General features: G+C 46.2%; 1 protein-coding gene across 1 annotated transcript in view; it reads left to right on the top strand.

Annotated features, from left to right (window-relative positions):
- LOC124476236 (A disintegrin and metalloproteinase with thrombospondin motifs 20) overlaps nucleotides 1–15,871 on the top strand; it is a 79,355-nt gene that overhangs the window by 40,608 nt on the left and 22,876 nt on the right. Inside the window, exons 16-28 of the mRNA XM_047033183.1 lie at nucleotides 2,255–2,350; nucleotides 4,716–4,882; nucleotides 5,123–5,252; nucleotides 5,978–6,104; nucleotides 6,383–6,593; nucleotides 6,710–6,874; nucleotides 7,138–7,308; nucleotides 8,621–8,740; nucleotides 8,864–8,968; nucleotides 10,170–10,334; nucleotides 10,522–10,788; nucleotides 11,867–12,028; nucleotides 12,263–12,439. Coding sequence (XP_046889139.1) covers nucleotides 2,255–2,350; nucleotides 4,716–4,882; nucleotides 5,123–5,252; nucleotides 5,978–6,104; nucleotides 6,383–6,593; nucleotides 6,710–6,874; nucleotides 7,138–7,308; nucleotides 8,621–8,740; nucleotides 8,864–8,968; nucleotides 10,170–10,334; nucleotides 10,522–10,788; nucleotides 11,867–12,028; nucleotides 12,263–12,439 — 2,063 coding nt within the window. The remainder of the gene's footprint in view (nucleotides 1–2,254; nucleotides 2,351–4,715; nucleotides 4,883–5,122; nucleotides 5,253–5,977; nucleotides 6,105–6,382; nucleotides 6,594–6,709; nucleotides 6,875–7,137; nucleotides 7,309–8,620; nucleotides 8,741–8,863; nucleotides 8,969–10,169; nucleotides 10,335–10,521; nucleotides 10,789–11,866; nucleotides 12,029–12,262; nucleotides 12,440–15,871) is intronic.

Below are 15,871 nucleotides of genomic sequence, written 5' to 3'. Positions count from 1 at the left end.
CCATAGATATGGAGATGCAATGGCCTGGCCTAAACTTGACCCTGGACCCTGGATAGCCTGGATTGACCCCAAAACAAGATGAACTCTGACCCCTCAGAGGCTTTTGGACGATGCTGTCATCGTTCCTCAATTGCACATTCCTCCAAATCCTCCAAATACTTCAGGAAGAACTTGATGAACTCTTGTTGTGCTCAAACGAAACCCCAACTTGCGCCACTGCTTTGAACTCATGCTTTATGTGGTGTCTCTGTGGGCCAACCGGGGATTGCATCCAGTCCTCCTCCAGTTGGAATAGAAAACACATCAGTAAAAACGTCTGTTTAAACCCAACTGCACCAGTTGGTGCAGAATCTCTGTGTCTGTCTGTCTGTCTGCCTATCTGTCTGTCTGCCTGTCTTTTTGTCTCTCGGCCTGTCTGTCTCCCTCTCTGCCTGTCTGTCTGTCTGCCTGTTGCTCTGCCGGCCTAAGAACCAGGTGTGCCAGTCTCTGGCCCAGCTCTAGATAGATGATGTAAGTCAGACAGAATCCCAGGCAGGGTGGCCCCTGTCCAGACCTCACTACACTGCTCCCTCCTACTCCTTCCCTCTCCACAGCCTCTTCTCTCCCCCACTACTGTGTTCCAGGCGTGGCCAGCTCATTGGAGGTCTGCCCAGGTTCAGTTCATCCAATAAAGTAACAGTAAACTTCCAGAGAACCAATGAAACAGGAGTTACAGTACGTAACTTCAATCAAATATTTGGAAGACTAAGAGGGCCGATATAAGGGGCCCCTGTTTAACGTAGGTTTTGTGTGTGACCTTTCACCTTTTCCCTGCCGTGAAATGAATTAGGGAACCACTGGTGTCTGCAGTAAGCTAAGCTAGTGGCTCGATCACTTTCTAAATCGTCTCAGTGGTCTGCTATCCTTCTCCTCCTCCCACAACTTGTTTGCTTGTTTGCTGCCAGGGAGAAACCGAAGGCTGTTTCTCCTCAGGGTCCGTGTTTTCTCTACATTCCTCGGTTGCTCTGCGGTTGTGTCCTTTGGGTGCCCGCGGTCTCTGGCTAGGCAGGGGGGCCCCTGAGGAGAAGACATGGCGTTGTCCGAGGCAGACCTCGTCAGCGGTTGCCGGAGTTCGTCATCCAGCCATGTACTTAAGCGCTTATGCTGTCCTGACTGATCAGAGAAGGAATTGGATACGCTACTTAAACCAATCGCTGGTCTTTTCTTAAGGTTAAACAGGATAGGTTCGGGTTCAAGCAATTTATTGTTTATCACGTTCAGGAATTTGGGGTGTGCTTCAAAAGCTGTGGCTGAAAACCAATGTTTTGGTCATGGCTTTGTTATGTTGTAAGACTGTGAGCTGCTGTCAGAGAAAGCCGGCCATGTGTCAGTTTGTCTGTGTGTGTGTTTATAGTGATTATAGTGATACGTTCTCATTGTTAACAACAGCCTACTCATATTCACTCATGACTGACCTCATCATCTTGTTTATGGGTAGTGTAGTACAGTATCGTAACTTTTCGCACATAATGGTACTTGATAGTGTGTGTATTAAGCTGCTAATAGGCCGATGTGAAAAGACATTGCCTTCCTAGTGCTGCCCCCGAGTGGTCTGTCAGATCAACTCTATACCCTTTTCAACAGCCACTATTTTCCCTCTTCTCATCTTGTGTTCCTACTTTTCCGTCTTTTTTAAATCACCTTTCTTTTTCCAATTTGGGTAGCTCCCAGCGTCATCCCTTCTGATTTCCCCATCCTCCTTTCTTATCCTCCCATGATCCTTTCCTCGTCCTGCTTCCCTTCTCCCTCGTCTCGTACCTTCCTCCCCTCTCCTCCATCTCATTCTCTCTTCGTTGCCCTCCTCTCACCTCTACGGCCTGTTGCGTCTCTTCGCTCCTCTCCTCTCCCCTCATCCCCCCACTCCTTGCTGTCACAGAACACAGATGCAGGTAAATTACAGGGCAAGCGTTGGGCCACGGTGTAATTATATAGGATTTCAAGGAAGGGCCTCTGAGAGTGAAATGACCCCTTTCTATTTTTCCAGGGATGACATTTGAATCCCGAAGGTTAGCAGCGCAAGTCTGTAGCTAGCCTGGCCTGACCAGCTTCCCGTGACATAGGGAAGCCATTAACTCAAGGTGTGAGTGACTGCTCAGTACCACAGCTGGCTAGCCTTACCTCGGTGCCTAGCACGTCAAAACGCTCTCACCCACTAGTGTGCTCTCCCCCCCTCTCCCTCCCCCCCTCTCTCTCCCTCTCTCTTCCTCTCTCTCAGGTTACAACACTGTGGTTCGGATCCCAGCGGGAGCCACCAACATTGATATCAAACAGGTCAGCTACTCTGGGAAGCCAGAGGATGACAACTACCTCGGTAAGTTAGCATGTCAGCACACTCTGACAAACCATGAAAACCACTCTGTGAATGTACCATATTAGCTGGGAGAGAACCCTTAAGTTGTGGGCTCTGGGCAGCCTAGGTCACTTTGATTATTCCCGGGGTCTTACAGAGGTCAGGCCTTTCCAGTGATCCTAGGTGTGAGGTGACCCTGCTAATGACGGGGCAGAGGAAGTGAGGGCGTGCAATAGACCACCGGTCATTCCTCCTTGTCAGAGTGTGTGAGAGGGACGTGTGGCGGGGTATGTAAGCATCTGGGTAAAGGAGAGAGAGACTGCCGGGGTAGAGGAGAGCGGGGCTGGGTAGAGGAGATCGGGCCTGGCTGGGTAGAAGAGAGCGGGACTGGCTGGGAAAGCAAACTAGGTGTCAGAGGCAGAAGAAGATGAATGAGGCTAATTAGAGGCATGTGTAGCCCGTACCACATGGAAATGGATAGAACCTGGGTGAGGTCAACTCTACACTACAATGTACTGGTGTGTGCGTGGGGTTCTCTGTGTCAGTGTGTGTTGAGTGTATGTATTTGAGTTTGTGTGCTTGTGTGTTTGTGGTTGTTTGTAAGTGTGTGTGTTTCTCTGTGTGTAGTGTCTGTGTGTGTGTGCAAGTGTGTCTCTAGCTATTTTCTGTACCAGCAAATGTGAGGGAAAACCGTCAGAGCTACCTACCTGTCATTGGAAAGCTCAACCGGTAGCCAGAGGTTTAAATATGACAGGATTCCGAGGGCCCTATCTTGCACCCAGCGCAATTGACTTTGTATCATTCCTATTTTGCACCCGACGCACAGCAGACTTTTCCCACGCACGTCGGTAAATTAGAGTGTGCAGCTTACCTTGCAGCTTAAACGTAGCTTCGCAGAAAGAAGACCCTGGCCTCGCCAGCAGTGCACACGAGCCAAGCTTGCGCCCTTAAAATAGCATCTGAATAATGCGCCATTGACTTTAGACTACGTTTTTCCTGGTCAGTGGCGGAATTGTTTTTCTGAAACTGCAAAATATCACCATGGAATGCTTGCGCCGGAACACGCCTCCTTTTTTCGCTGAACCGCCCCCGGGAGCGCAAAGTCATTCCCTAATTTACCGACGTGTGTCTGTGGAGGGAAAAGTCTGCTGTGCCTCGAGTGCAAACTAGGAATGATACTTGCGTCGTTGACAAAGTCAATTGCGCTGGGTGCAAGATAGGGCCCCTAAAGTCAGTGGCGCGTTATTCAGATGCTATTTTAAGGGCGCGTGTTTGGCTATAATGTAGCGTGTGCACAACGCGCATACACTTTGCTTCTCTCATCTACACAGACGCAGCAGTTCCCATTTTTGCAAACCATGCATAATTACGAGGAAAAATATGACCACACTTTCCCTTAAAGATGGTGTCCATGAAGATGTGAAAAAAGGCATAAATCTGGCATACACATTTACCCAAATTATTCAGGCTAACTGCAGTAATGACGGATCAAATTGTTTGACCAATAGTGGCAAGACACATAGGTATATAAGGAGAAGATCATTTGGGTTTCTCCCATCCCAATACAATGTCACTTCTCTGTCTTTTACGGCCCTGACGAGAACGTCGGTTTCCTCGGCTGTGAACCACTCCTGGCGTGCGCATGGCAAATCCGGCATTATAATAGAAATTCGCAATGGAACAAGCGCGCCTGCTTTTAAAGGGAATGTGAGATGAAGCTCTGATTGGTTTATTGCCCGTTACGCCCAAACCACACCTATGAGTAAGCTACTTTATACCAACCCCTTTAGATTTGCGTCGGGCGCAAGAGTGATTTTTTGCGCCGGTAAAGTAGCAACAGCGCCCGAGTTCCGCCCACAAAGTAACTTGAGTTTTGCGTTTAATACTTCTGTTTCAGATCGGTTAAATGGGGCCCCTAGTCTTGTCATGTCAAGACATGAACGTAAACAAAGTTGTACCAAAAAACGTAATTACACACATTGTTTCAACATGTATTTATTGCATATTTTGAGGGACAACGCCATTTAAGCATGTCGAAAGAGGTTGTTGGTGTTTAAATCTGTACTGGACCTCAGAATGTGCATTTGCTGATGTGTGTTTATGAACATATTTGAGTGTGGAGACTGCGGTGTAACAGTGTTAGCATAGTAAATCAGTCATAGTCAGTAAGAACAATCAAGGGGTCCATTCCTAAATGACTGGAGTCTGGAGCCATCACCATTCCAACAGTCCCACATGCAACAATAGTTTCACAGAACCACGTGGGCCACACAAAATGAATGTTTACATTTTATACAATCTGCTGCACATTTATGTGGGGAAACATGCTCAAAAGTCCTTTGACAGATATATTTTCTAAACTTTTTAACTTCCTCCATCCTTTCAGCTCTATCTGACAGCCAGTCCAACTTCCTGCTGAATGGGAACTTTGTGGTGGCCATGTTCAAAAGGGAAATCACCTTTAAGGGAACCGTGATTGAGTACAGCGGCTCAGATACCACAGAGGAGCGTATCAACTGTACTGAACGCATTGAGGAGGAGCTCATTCTACAGGCAAGGCTGCTTTCTCACTTCTCTATTTCCCTACCTCTCTTTAAATCTCTCTCTCTCTCTTTATATCTCTCTTTGCCCTCTATCTATGTCTCTCTTTCCTCTCCTTTTCTTTCCATCTCTCTCTCTCTCTCTCTCTCTCTCTCTCTCTCTCTCTCTCTCTCTCTCTCTCTCTCTCTCTCTCTCTCTCTCTCTATCTACTAACGGCTAACGCTGAAGCTAATCCCTTCCTCCTTGGCGCAGGTTCTGTGTGTGGGGAACCTGTACAACCCTGATGTACGCTACTCCTTCAACATCCCCATCTTGGAGCACCGTGAGCAGTTTGTGTGGGAGCCTTCAGGGGCCTGGCTGGACTGCAGCCGCACCTGTCAGGGTGAGGTTATGGTCGTCCACCACAACACAGCCCATTTCCTTCAACACTTCCCAGGACCATAATATTATGCTACACAATCCTTCCCCATGATTGCTGTTTGCTAACGATAATTGGTGTGCTGTCAATGTGTATGAGATCGAGACATACGATCTTGCATGTAAGGCAGATTTGGAGATGTATCCTTTGGGAGCCTACAGTACTTGCCAAACCTAAACTTCACTCAAAGGGTCAACTCAGAATGTGTATGCAGTACAGCATGAAGTAAGCAAAATGGCCGTCTTCACCTAATCTGCTAAATCAGCTACAGCGCCATTACCTTGGTCTGTCATGGAGAGGCCGTGCTAGGCCTGCGCTGGCAGGCTGTGAGGTCCCATCCGCAGCACCTGCGTCTGGACCTCACACACACACACACACACCTGCCCCTCGGCTGCTCTCCAGAACACAGGTCCTTAGACTTCCTGGGGCTTGCTTTGCCCCCAGCGCTCAAACAGGCGGGAACACTTACAAACACACACACTCCCGCAAACATATTCACACACACACACTCTCAGCATCACTAGCAGGGTCCTGATGAAGGGTGTAATCTCAGGCCAGTCTCCAGGGTTCAGGGGAGAGCAGTGCACAGTATCAGAGGGAGAATCATTTAAGAAAGAGAAAAATCCATTTATTGCCATTGGAGCCTCTAGACAGATGGGGTCTAATTCAAACCGTGTGTGCGTGTGTAGGTGAGCGGAGGCGCAAGGCAATGTGTGTGCGTAAGAGCGACCACCTGGAGGTGTCGGACCAGCGCTGTGAACATCTACCCCGTCCTAGTGCTGCGCCTGAGCCATGTAACATTGACTGTGAACTCAGGTACTGGAGTCACGACACACTAGAACACAGCACACGCATGGTACATGTACATTTAGATATTTAGCAGACGCTCTTATCCAGAGCGACATACAGTACAGAGACATTCCCCTGAGGCAAGCAGGGGGGGAGTGCCTTGCCCAAGGACACAGTAATTTGGCACAGCCGGGAATCGAACCGGCAACCTTCTGATTAGTAGCCCGATTCCCTAACCACTCAGCCACCTGACTCCCATACGTACATACACTCTGTGTTTCACTACTGCCTGTGTGTGTTCCCAGGTGGCACGTAGCAGGGAAGAGTGAGTGTTCTGCTAAGTGTGGTCCAGGCTACCGGACCATGGACGTGCAGTGCATGCAGTACAGCCTGTCCAAGAGGCAGAGTGAGAGAATGGAGGCCAGGGCCTGTGGGGACCTCGCCAAACCCCAGACAAGGGAGCCATGCCATGGTGACTGTCTGCTCAAGAGCTGGCAGTACAGTGCATGGTCCCAGGTAGGAAGCACTGCTAAACATGTCGTGTCAAAGCCCAAAGTACTGTATGTCATCTCGCTAATACCCAACGCCATGTTCTACCCTCTGATCAATACTCAATCCGGCTGCTTGGGTAGTGCTCTAAGACGTGTGGCCGGGGGACTCGGACCAGGGACTCTTACTGCATGAACAACCTAGGCGGGCGTCTGGTGGACAGGGACTGTAGTGAGTACCAGAGGGTCGTCACCGAGAGCTGCAATGGCCAGGGCTGTCCCGAGTGGTCCGCCAGCGAGTGGAGTGAGGTAGGGGTCTACACACACACACACACACACATATATGAACACGCACACACATGACCTCATACCTGAATCTAAACACTCCCAATAATACACATACGTTAAACAAAAATATATATATGCAAAAATGACACACTCCTTTCTCTCTTTCACTCTCTCGCTGTCGCCCTTTACTTCTCTCTCTCTTTCCATCCCTCTCTCTCTCTCTCTTTCTCCTTTTCACTTTGTCCACCTCTCTTCATCTCTCTCCCTCCGTGTCTGTGTCCCAGTGCATGGTGACGTGTGGGAAGGGCATGAGACACAGGCAGGTGTCGTGTAGCTGGGCGGTAGGCGAGGAGAAGCTAGGCGAGCACTTCTGCGACCCCTCCGCCAAGCCCCCGACGGTGGGGGGCTGCCAGATGCCAGAGTGTGCCTCATGGCAGGTCGGCGTGTGGGGAGCGGTGAGTACGGCACGACTGGGCAGGAACCGTCTGGATGGCTGTGTGTGTGTGTTTAAGGAAGGAAATAGGTTTCATCCGTGTGTTTTTTTTATTGTATGGATGTGTAAGAGAAAGAGAGACGTGTGTGTGTGTGTGTGTGAGGGAGTGAGACAGAGACTGAGAGCACGCGTGTGTGTACGAGAAAGAGAGAGAGAATGAGATCGGTGACAAGCTGCAGGGATTGAATGGTGAAGTGTGTTTACCTGTATATATGTCCCATGCCTCATGCTCGTTTGTGTGTGTGCAGTGTATGTGTGTGTGTGTGTGTGTGTGTGGCAGGGGGGGGGGGTCAGATTTACTCTGACAGGATATGAGGGCAGAGTGAGAGTGCGAGGGAGGAAATGGAAGCTCAGGATGGAGCACACCACCCCATAACTCACCAGGCTATCAGGTTCCCCTGCTGCTTTTCAAAGAGCCGCACACACACTTACACACACACACACACACACACACACACACTCTCCGACACACACACTTACACACACACACACACACACACACTCTCCGACACACACACACACATTTGGATCAGGACGTACAAAAGACTGTGACAGGCAACAGAATACACGCTCACACACCCACCCACCCACACACACACACTCATTCACAAACACACGCACACACCATCCCATATGTCCCAATGTCCCATACATCTTCGTCACTTCATAAAAGCCTTGTTTGACTGATACTCCCTCTCAGTCTGGCTCAATAGACATACCTGGGGTTAAGCTAAAGCACAAGTTGAAAGGAAATGAGTGGATGAATGAATGTCTTTGGCCGTTCATGAAGGAGTTTATACTTCTAATAGGCAGCCAGACGTGTTCGCGGGTGGGAAAATCAGATAGGTGTATTTACAGAGCTGGAATATATTGGTTTGTTAATACCTGTGTAATCATAATTTGCTGCTCAAATAAACGTATCCCCTGGCACTTCCTCTGTGCTCTTAGTCCTGGATGGCCCTGACTTGACTCAAATGCTAACAGGGAGCTGTGGAGGGGTCGAGACGAGGAGGTAGAAAGTCTGGTCTGGTCTCTACTCGACTGGTCTGGTCTGTACTGGTCTGGTCTGGTCTGGTCTGATCTGATCTGGTGTGGCCTGTACAGGTCTAGTCTATTCTAGACTTATGTGGTCTACACTTGACTGGACAAAAGGCTGGTCTGGTGTGGTCTAGACCTTTCGGGTCTATTCTAGACTTCTGTGGTGTAGTCTAGACTCGTCTATTCTAGTCCAAGACCTTCCACGGACTCTGTCTCTGTATCCTGTGCTGTTGCAGTGTGCAGTGACCTGTGGCCATGGCTACCAGATGCGGGCGGTGAGGTGTGTGTCAGGAGCGTACGGCGTCGACGTGGACGACCGGGAGTGCAACGCAGCAGCCAGACCCAGGGACAGCCAGGTAGAGGGAGCAAACACGAGCACACACGTAAACACACACGTTTGTACGGTCACACCGGCAGGCGCACAAGCACCCGGCCCAGATCTAGTAGGGTGTATTCTGTGTGTGTGTTGACGTGTCCAGGACTGTGAGATGCCAGCGTGCCCCTGGGCCTCCCGTCCTCACGGCACCGTGCGCCCTGACGCCTCGGGACACCTCACCCAGTGGAGGTACGGCTCCTGGACCACGGTGAGTAGCGCCCCCCCCCCCCCTCACGTTCTGCTTCGTACACTCACACCGCAGTCACGTGGTATCACACATACACACAACACATCACACACACACACACACTACAGTACATCACACATACACACACACACTACAATACATCACACGTACACACAGTACATCACACGAACACACGCACACACACTACAGTGCATCACACATACACACAGTACATCACACACACATGCACACTACAGTACATCACAGACACAGTCTAGTATATCACACACACATAGGACAGGAGACAAACAATCACATTCTTGGCTCTTTCTCTCTTTTATACTGTACTTTGCTTTGTCCAGCAAACACACAAACTCACATGTACACTCCCTCATACACACACACACAGACACACACCCACACACACACACACACACTACAAAGACTCGGTGTCTGGGTTGGGAAATATGTCTCTCTGCTTTGTATTGTTTTTTCCCGTGCAAATGGAGAACAGATTTACTCTAAACACAAGGCTTGGATTTCCAAGATCGAGACTTGTCTGTCAATCTGAGAGGCTGTGAGCTTGCATGTCAAAAAGGAGGCCATTGCCAGGCAGTGTGGTCCTGAAGAATAAAGATCCCTCTCTCAATGTCCCCCCCCGCCGCCCCCCCCCCCACACACACACACACACATAATAAACACACAGACACACACACACTCCCATATACACACCCAGTCATACATTCCCCTCAGGAGCCATTCTGCTTTATATTTGCGTGAAGTTGCGGAATGTTGATTGTCATGGATATGACTGGGATCGTTGTGTGTGCATGAGCTGGAGCCTAGTGATTACATTAGATATTCATACCTCCAGGGCTGTTTACCCCTCCTTGTGATTAGTCACAGTGTCACCATCTGGGAAGGCCTCAACATGGAGTCTTCCTGTCCTATTCTCTGGAAGCTGTGCAATGCGTTTGGACTGGAGTCCTTTGAACAAAGCGTCCAAACAATCACTGTACTGTAAGGATGATTATGTGCAAAACTGATGTACTATGCTATTCTTTTTTTCTGTGTTTGGGTGTGTATGTGTGGGTGTGTGTGTTCCTGAATGCATGTGTGTTTTTATGCATGCCTGTGTGTTCCTGCATGTATGTGTGTGTATCTATCTATCTATGTGTGTGTGTGTGTGTGTGTGTGTGTGTGTGTGGGGATGTGTGGTCAGTGCTCGGTGAGCTGTGGGAAGGGCAAGCGAGCTCGCTACGTCAGCTGCAGAGACGCTCAGGGAGTCGTGGCCGACAAGTCTTCCTGTGACCATCTTCCCCGGCCCCCAGAATCCTCGGCGTGCTTCAGTCCCTGCGGCCAGTGGCGCTCCTCAGAGTGGTCTACAGTACGTCCCCTTCGTCTGGCTCGTTTACATGGCTCATCTGTGTGTGGACCCCCTACAGAGTGGGCGTAGCTGAAGGGTGGAGGATTTAACGGCAGATGAAGAGGCGGCGGGTCTAAAGATAAAAAAACTGCTAAATAAAAACGGTATTATTATTAGAATACAGTGTGACTTACTGCTCTGTTTCCAGTGTTCGGTGTCCTGCGGCATTGGGAGGGCCACCAGACAGGTGATGTGCAGTAACTACCACCGCCAGGTGGAGGAGAGCCTCTGTAACCAGGACGACAAGCCTACCACGGAGCAGGAGTGTACCGCCGCCCCCTGCCCCTCCATCTACCACCAGAGACCCAACGACCAGCCCTATGGCTACCCCCACGACCCCGGACACCACCCTGGCCACAGCAGCTGGAACGTCCCGTCCGCAGACAACCAGTGGAGGACGGGACCCTGGGGAGCAGTATGTCCTCCGTACACTGTTAAACAAAACAAACAGACAAACTATGCTTTGGAAAGGTTATTTGAGAAAACGTTATTGTCTTTCAAAGGGCTTTCCTTTGACAGCCGTACAACATTTGGATCTTGGTACTTTTTTGGGGGAGAGCGCACCACCACATTGAAGTTTTATACCACATACTACATTTATACAACACACTGTAAACCTTCCACAGTGGTATACTATGGTACATATACTGTGGCTGGTTGTGGTCAGTAGCTGCTGAGTCTCACATTAGACATCTGCCTCTGACTGTGTTCAATCACAGAGAGGGATACTGTTTAATTGGATGCAGGAGACATACCTGCTCAAGTTCAAGGTTTCTTTCTGTCGGTTCTCTTTCAATGATCCATGTTTTCCATTTCTGGGGAATCATTTACACAGTACAGCTGGTTTTAGTCTGATTGTGAGCTTGATAGGAATGAGGTGTGTCTGTGTGTGTTTCCTGTTTGTGTCTGTGTGTGTTTCCTGTTTGTGTCTGTGTGTTTCCTGTTTGTACCTGTGTGGTTCCTGTTTGTACCTGTGTGTTTCCTCCTTGACAGACAACCACTACATGTTATTTACATTATATTCATGTAACAGATGCTTTTATCCAAAGTGACATATGTATAGTGCATATAGAAAGTCCAGAACATGATCAAAGAGCAGAACTGCATAGTTTTAACAATATTTTGGTGGTGAGTCAAGGAATGGTCTAGCCACAATATAGAGGTAACCACATCTCAGTTACCAGGCATTGAAAACAATAATACTAATAACATATTAACCCCAGTGCAACATTACCACTAAACTACTATAGTGACCAGTACAAAATTATTGAGTGCAACATCAAATAATTTCATGGGTGCCAGACAGGATCTCGTACTCACACTAACGCCACTGATAAGCTCATGCTAATCATGTCAGTGCAACAATAATACAATTCTTAAATTTCTAATATCTCCTGCTATACCTTATATATGCATGTGTCTATTTGTTGAAATCATGTCCATATCATAGCCACAGTGCAACACTAACATATCCCCCCTCTGTGGCCCTGCAGTGCTCCAGTACCTGTGCTGGGGGCTTCCAGAGGCGGGTGGTTGTGTGTCAGGACGCGGAGGGACGCAGCAACAGTTACTGTGACGAGAGGGTCAAACCGCCTGAGTCCAAGAGCTGTGATTCAGGACCCTGCCCTCTGTGGAACTATGGCATCTGGGGAGAGGTGAGGAGGACTCCGGCCGCGACACAAACTCCCTGAGTTTGTAGTCAGCGTGCTGCTTGTTTACCTGACTTGACCTGACCTGATTTGAAAGACAATGATGGGTGAAAGATCATTCATCTTCACGTGTAGTGACCGAAGAAGAAGTATCAAGTTTACTGTAGAGACCCTTTGTGGAGTAAGTTTATTCCACCAAAGCCTTATTTCTTTTTAAAAACTATTCCTTCCTCTGTACAGTGCACCCAGACGTGTGGAGGAGGGCGGCGGAGTCGGCTGGTCCTGTGCCAGCGACCAAATGGCCAGAGACTCATCGACCACAGCTGTGACGTCCTGGACAAGCCCCCAGACATGGAGCAGTGCAACCAGCAACCCTGCCCTGGCAACGTCTCCTGGCAACGCCGCCCATGGAAGCTGGTACGATAGTACTTCCTCATTCCCTCCTTTACTTCCTGTCTCACTGGGGCCCATCACTGTGAGTAGACATGGAGTGTGCTTGTATACAGGGAGTGTACTTCTGCCCCCCCCCGTGTTTGCTAACTATGTTTTAGCCTATTTGTAAGAAAGCCAATAGAGCATTAGCATTTATGCTAGCTCCGGCCCACCCATGAGGGCCCTGCAGGGGCATGGTGCTAGTTATGCTGCTCCACTTTTGGGAATCATTAGACACACATGGATTCCATTTTGAGCTTTGGCTCCAAAATTAAATCTATAATTTAGACAGACGATGTTGTCCAACATCGCCATGTATTCGTAGACGCAAATGAATAACACAAAATATATTTATTTCGAATGTGAAGCATGAAGTAAATGTTTTTTGTGATTGCTGTCTTCAGCCTGTATCCGAAGTACACAAGTGTATATTTGTGTATAAGAGTTCTAATATTATTGCCTCTATCAAACAGCAACAAATGACTGTTAATGTATTCTGTATATGTATCTTTGTACAGTTTGATTACATTTTAGTGGATAGGTTTTATAACTGAATATATTTAATATTTTACTGGTGCTTTTGGTTAGACCTCTTGCTTCTCATACTGAATAATAATACTTTGTAAAGAGGAAAGTATTCTCAAAACTTTTTTCTAGTCTTTTTGATATTATGAAATCGTTTTTAAATTATAGCTTAAAAGTGAAATGCAGTTCTTAATATTGTGTAATCTCTATTAGAACATAATAATTGAGATGCTCCCTGCCCCATACCTCCCATGTAATATCAACGTTAAGTCAATAACAATGCCAATGAAAGCTACAATCCCCAGGATATAGGACTTACAAATGCCCATGTCAGAGATAGTTTAAATTAAATTAGGAAAATACAAAGCTTTACATAATGTAAATCATATACAAGCTATAATGCCTTTGAATGATAATGCTGGAGTATCGGGTGTACAAACAGGTTAGGTCTATACAAGACCATACTGAGCTTTTCCAGTTCCAGTTTCACACAGATGACATACACATTTAAAATTCAGGGATATGAGTTTTGGAAAATATTCAACATCACAACTTTTAGGGTACTCTCCTGTCGCTCTCACCAGTCTGTGTTGCATTTCACAGCTAATTTCTTAGATGATCGTAGTGGCACAAGTGACTGTGCCCTTTCGGTTGGCTCTTAGGACAGTAAGTTACAGTAAGTTGACCAAGCTCTGGACTGTAGGCCTATCAATAGGAATCTGCCTTTTGTCTAATGTTGAACTACACTTATTGAAGTTTACATCAAAATGCTGGGCAACACTTTACATTAAAGTTACTTTAACTATCATGTAACTACATAATATAATACTAGTAGTAACCATGTTGTTATAATAGGAATTATAACGGAGGTACACTTCATCATTTTATTATTCTAAAAATTATATTGTTATTATAGAAGTGAAACTTGGTATGGGAAGATTGGGATAATCAGGGCTAAGTGAATATTTATATTTAGCTAGTTTTGGTGACACAACCTGTCCCTTTACAACATCGGCTTGGCATTTACACACCTGCCCTAAACTGGCCTATCTTACACTTTTGTAATAACCTATACAGCTAACACTTAGTGCTACACTTTACAAATAGCAGTTTGTATGTAACTATTTTATTAAGTTATTCCCATAGGTATTGCTATGTAGTTACAATGCAATTAACATAACCTGGATATAAAATGTTGCCAAATGCTGTTTTCAGAAGGACTTCATTACCAACATCAATCTGTCTATATTTATGAAGTGAACAAAAGACACTGCTGTACATGCAGTAGTTACATTAGTTGACACATTTCCTGGTCAAATACTGTAACAGTATGTTAGAACTTCAAAGTGAGTAAAGTTGATCACAATGCAGTTGATCAGAATGCACAACAATAGCAATGCAGTTTTCACGTCTGCAGCTTCTAAATGAGTTGGTAAAAAATCACTTACCAACTAACACACTTAAATACCTCTTTCTTATAATATTGTAGTCATTTGTTGCTGTTTCACTATTCTCCTGGGCCAGTTTTTATATTTTCTGAAGGATTTTATTTTGTTATTTTTTTTTTTGTTGAATTTATTTATTTGTTTACAGTAGTTAATTCATTGTTGCAGCTTTAATGTTTTCTTTTTCCATTCAGATCATGTAACACTTTGCTTGAATTATTAGTCAGTACCTACACAACAGCAGTCTCAAAGAGGACATATTATCCAACCATTACTTCACAGCACTTTGCACACTTTGCTTTACGGCTAACCAACCACACAGTATAACATCACACTTTAATGTAATCTCCCATCACTTGATGTTTCACCAGTAGGTTCTACGGGAAGTCATGTCTAACTTGCCACAGTGCCATGAAGGCTTTCTGACTCATGATCCAAGCAAAGTGTCACCATATCGAAAGGTTCTGTATGTATTGACCGTCACCTCTCATCCTCCGAGGTCTCTCTGGGATCTTTTTCATTCCTCTCACTGTGTCTCTGTTTGTCCGGAGACATTCACTCCATCCAAGACTCTCCATCCTCCCCAGGTATCCTTGTGCCTTCCTCCTTTAACTCTAAGGTGCTCAGTGATGTTGCCACGCCACAGAGGGTGACACCATTTTATACTTGTTGTTCATATGTTGTTCCTCTATTTTTTATTTATTTCATCCACATGCAAAAATACATAAACATGTTGATTTAGCTTTGCTCTCTGTTAAGAATATTAAAGAAACGTAACGGTTGTGACATTTGTGTTGTTTTTCAATGTTTCAGGCTGTGGTACATGGCAAGGATGGATTGGCAAAATAACTAGTTTGAGTAATACTTTCTAAACTTAAAACACATCACTATAGGATGACAAATTATTAAAGCTATCAGGGAAATAAAATCACTAAGCCGTATCATTAGAAAATCTAATTGTTCATGTGTTTATCATCACATCTTAATGTCTGGTCTTGGTTAAAAAAAAAGAAGAAGAAAAACATGAATAACTTGAGTAACTAACATAACCACAACACATTTATGAACTACCATATTGGAATGTCAAGCATTTCCATCCTCAATATGATAAACGCTTATTCCCATCCCTTCCTATGTGGATGAATTGTTCACATGAGTCCTTGAGCTTCTCAAACTAACATGGTTTATGTATTATGTTATTATTAAAGTAACAACTGTCATAGATGCGTACATTACAAATGCATTGATACCTGATTATCAAATGTACTCTCTATATAATACATTCTAATACGTGTTGACATAGATTGTATGCCTCCTTGAGGTCACATAACTGTATTGAAAAGACTTCTTTTAAATTGGTCCAGTTTGTGGCATTTGGTATTTGACCTGCGATAGACCTAGTGACCTTTAGGTATTTTTTTTATCATATGGGATCTTATCGTATGAG

Source organism: Hypomesus transpacificus, chromosome 14 (assembly GCF_021917145.1).
Source record: "Hypomesus transpacificus isolate Combined female chromosome 14, fHypTra1, whole genome shotgun sequence".
In the NCBI taxonomy this organism is placed as follows: Eukaryota; Metazoa; Chordata; class Actinopteri; order Osmeriformes; family Osmeridae; genus Hypomesus; species Hypomesus transpacificus.
This window is presented reverse-complemented; position numbering and strand designations above follow the sequence as displayed.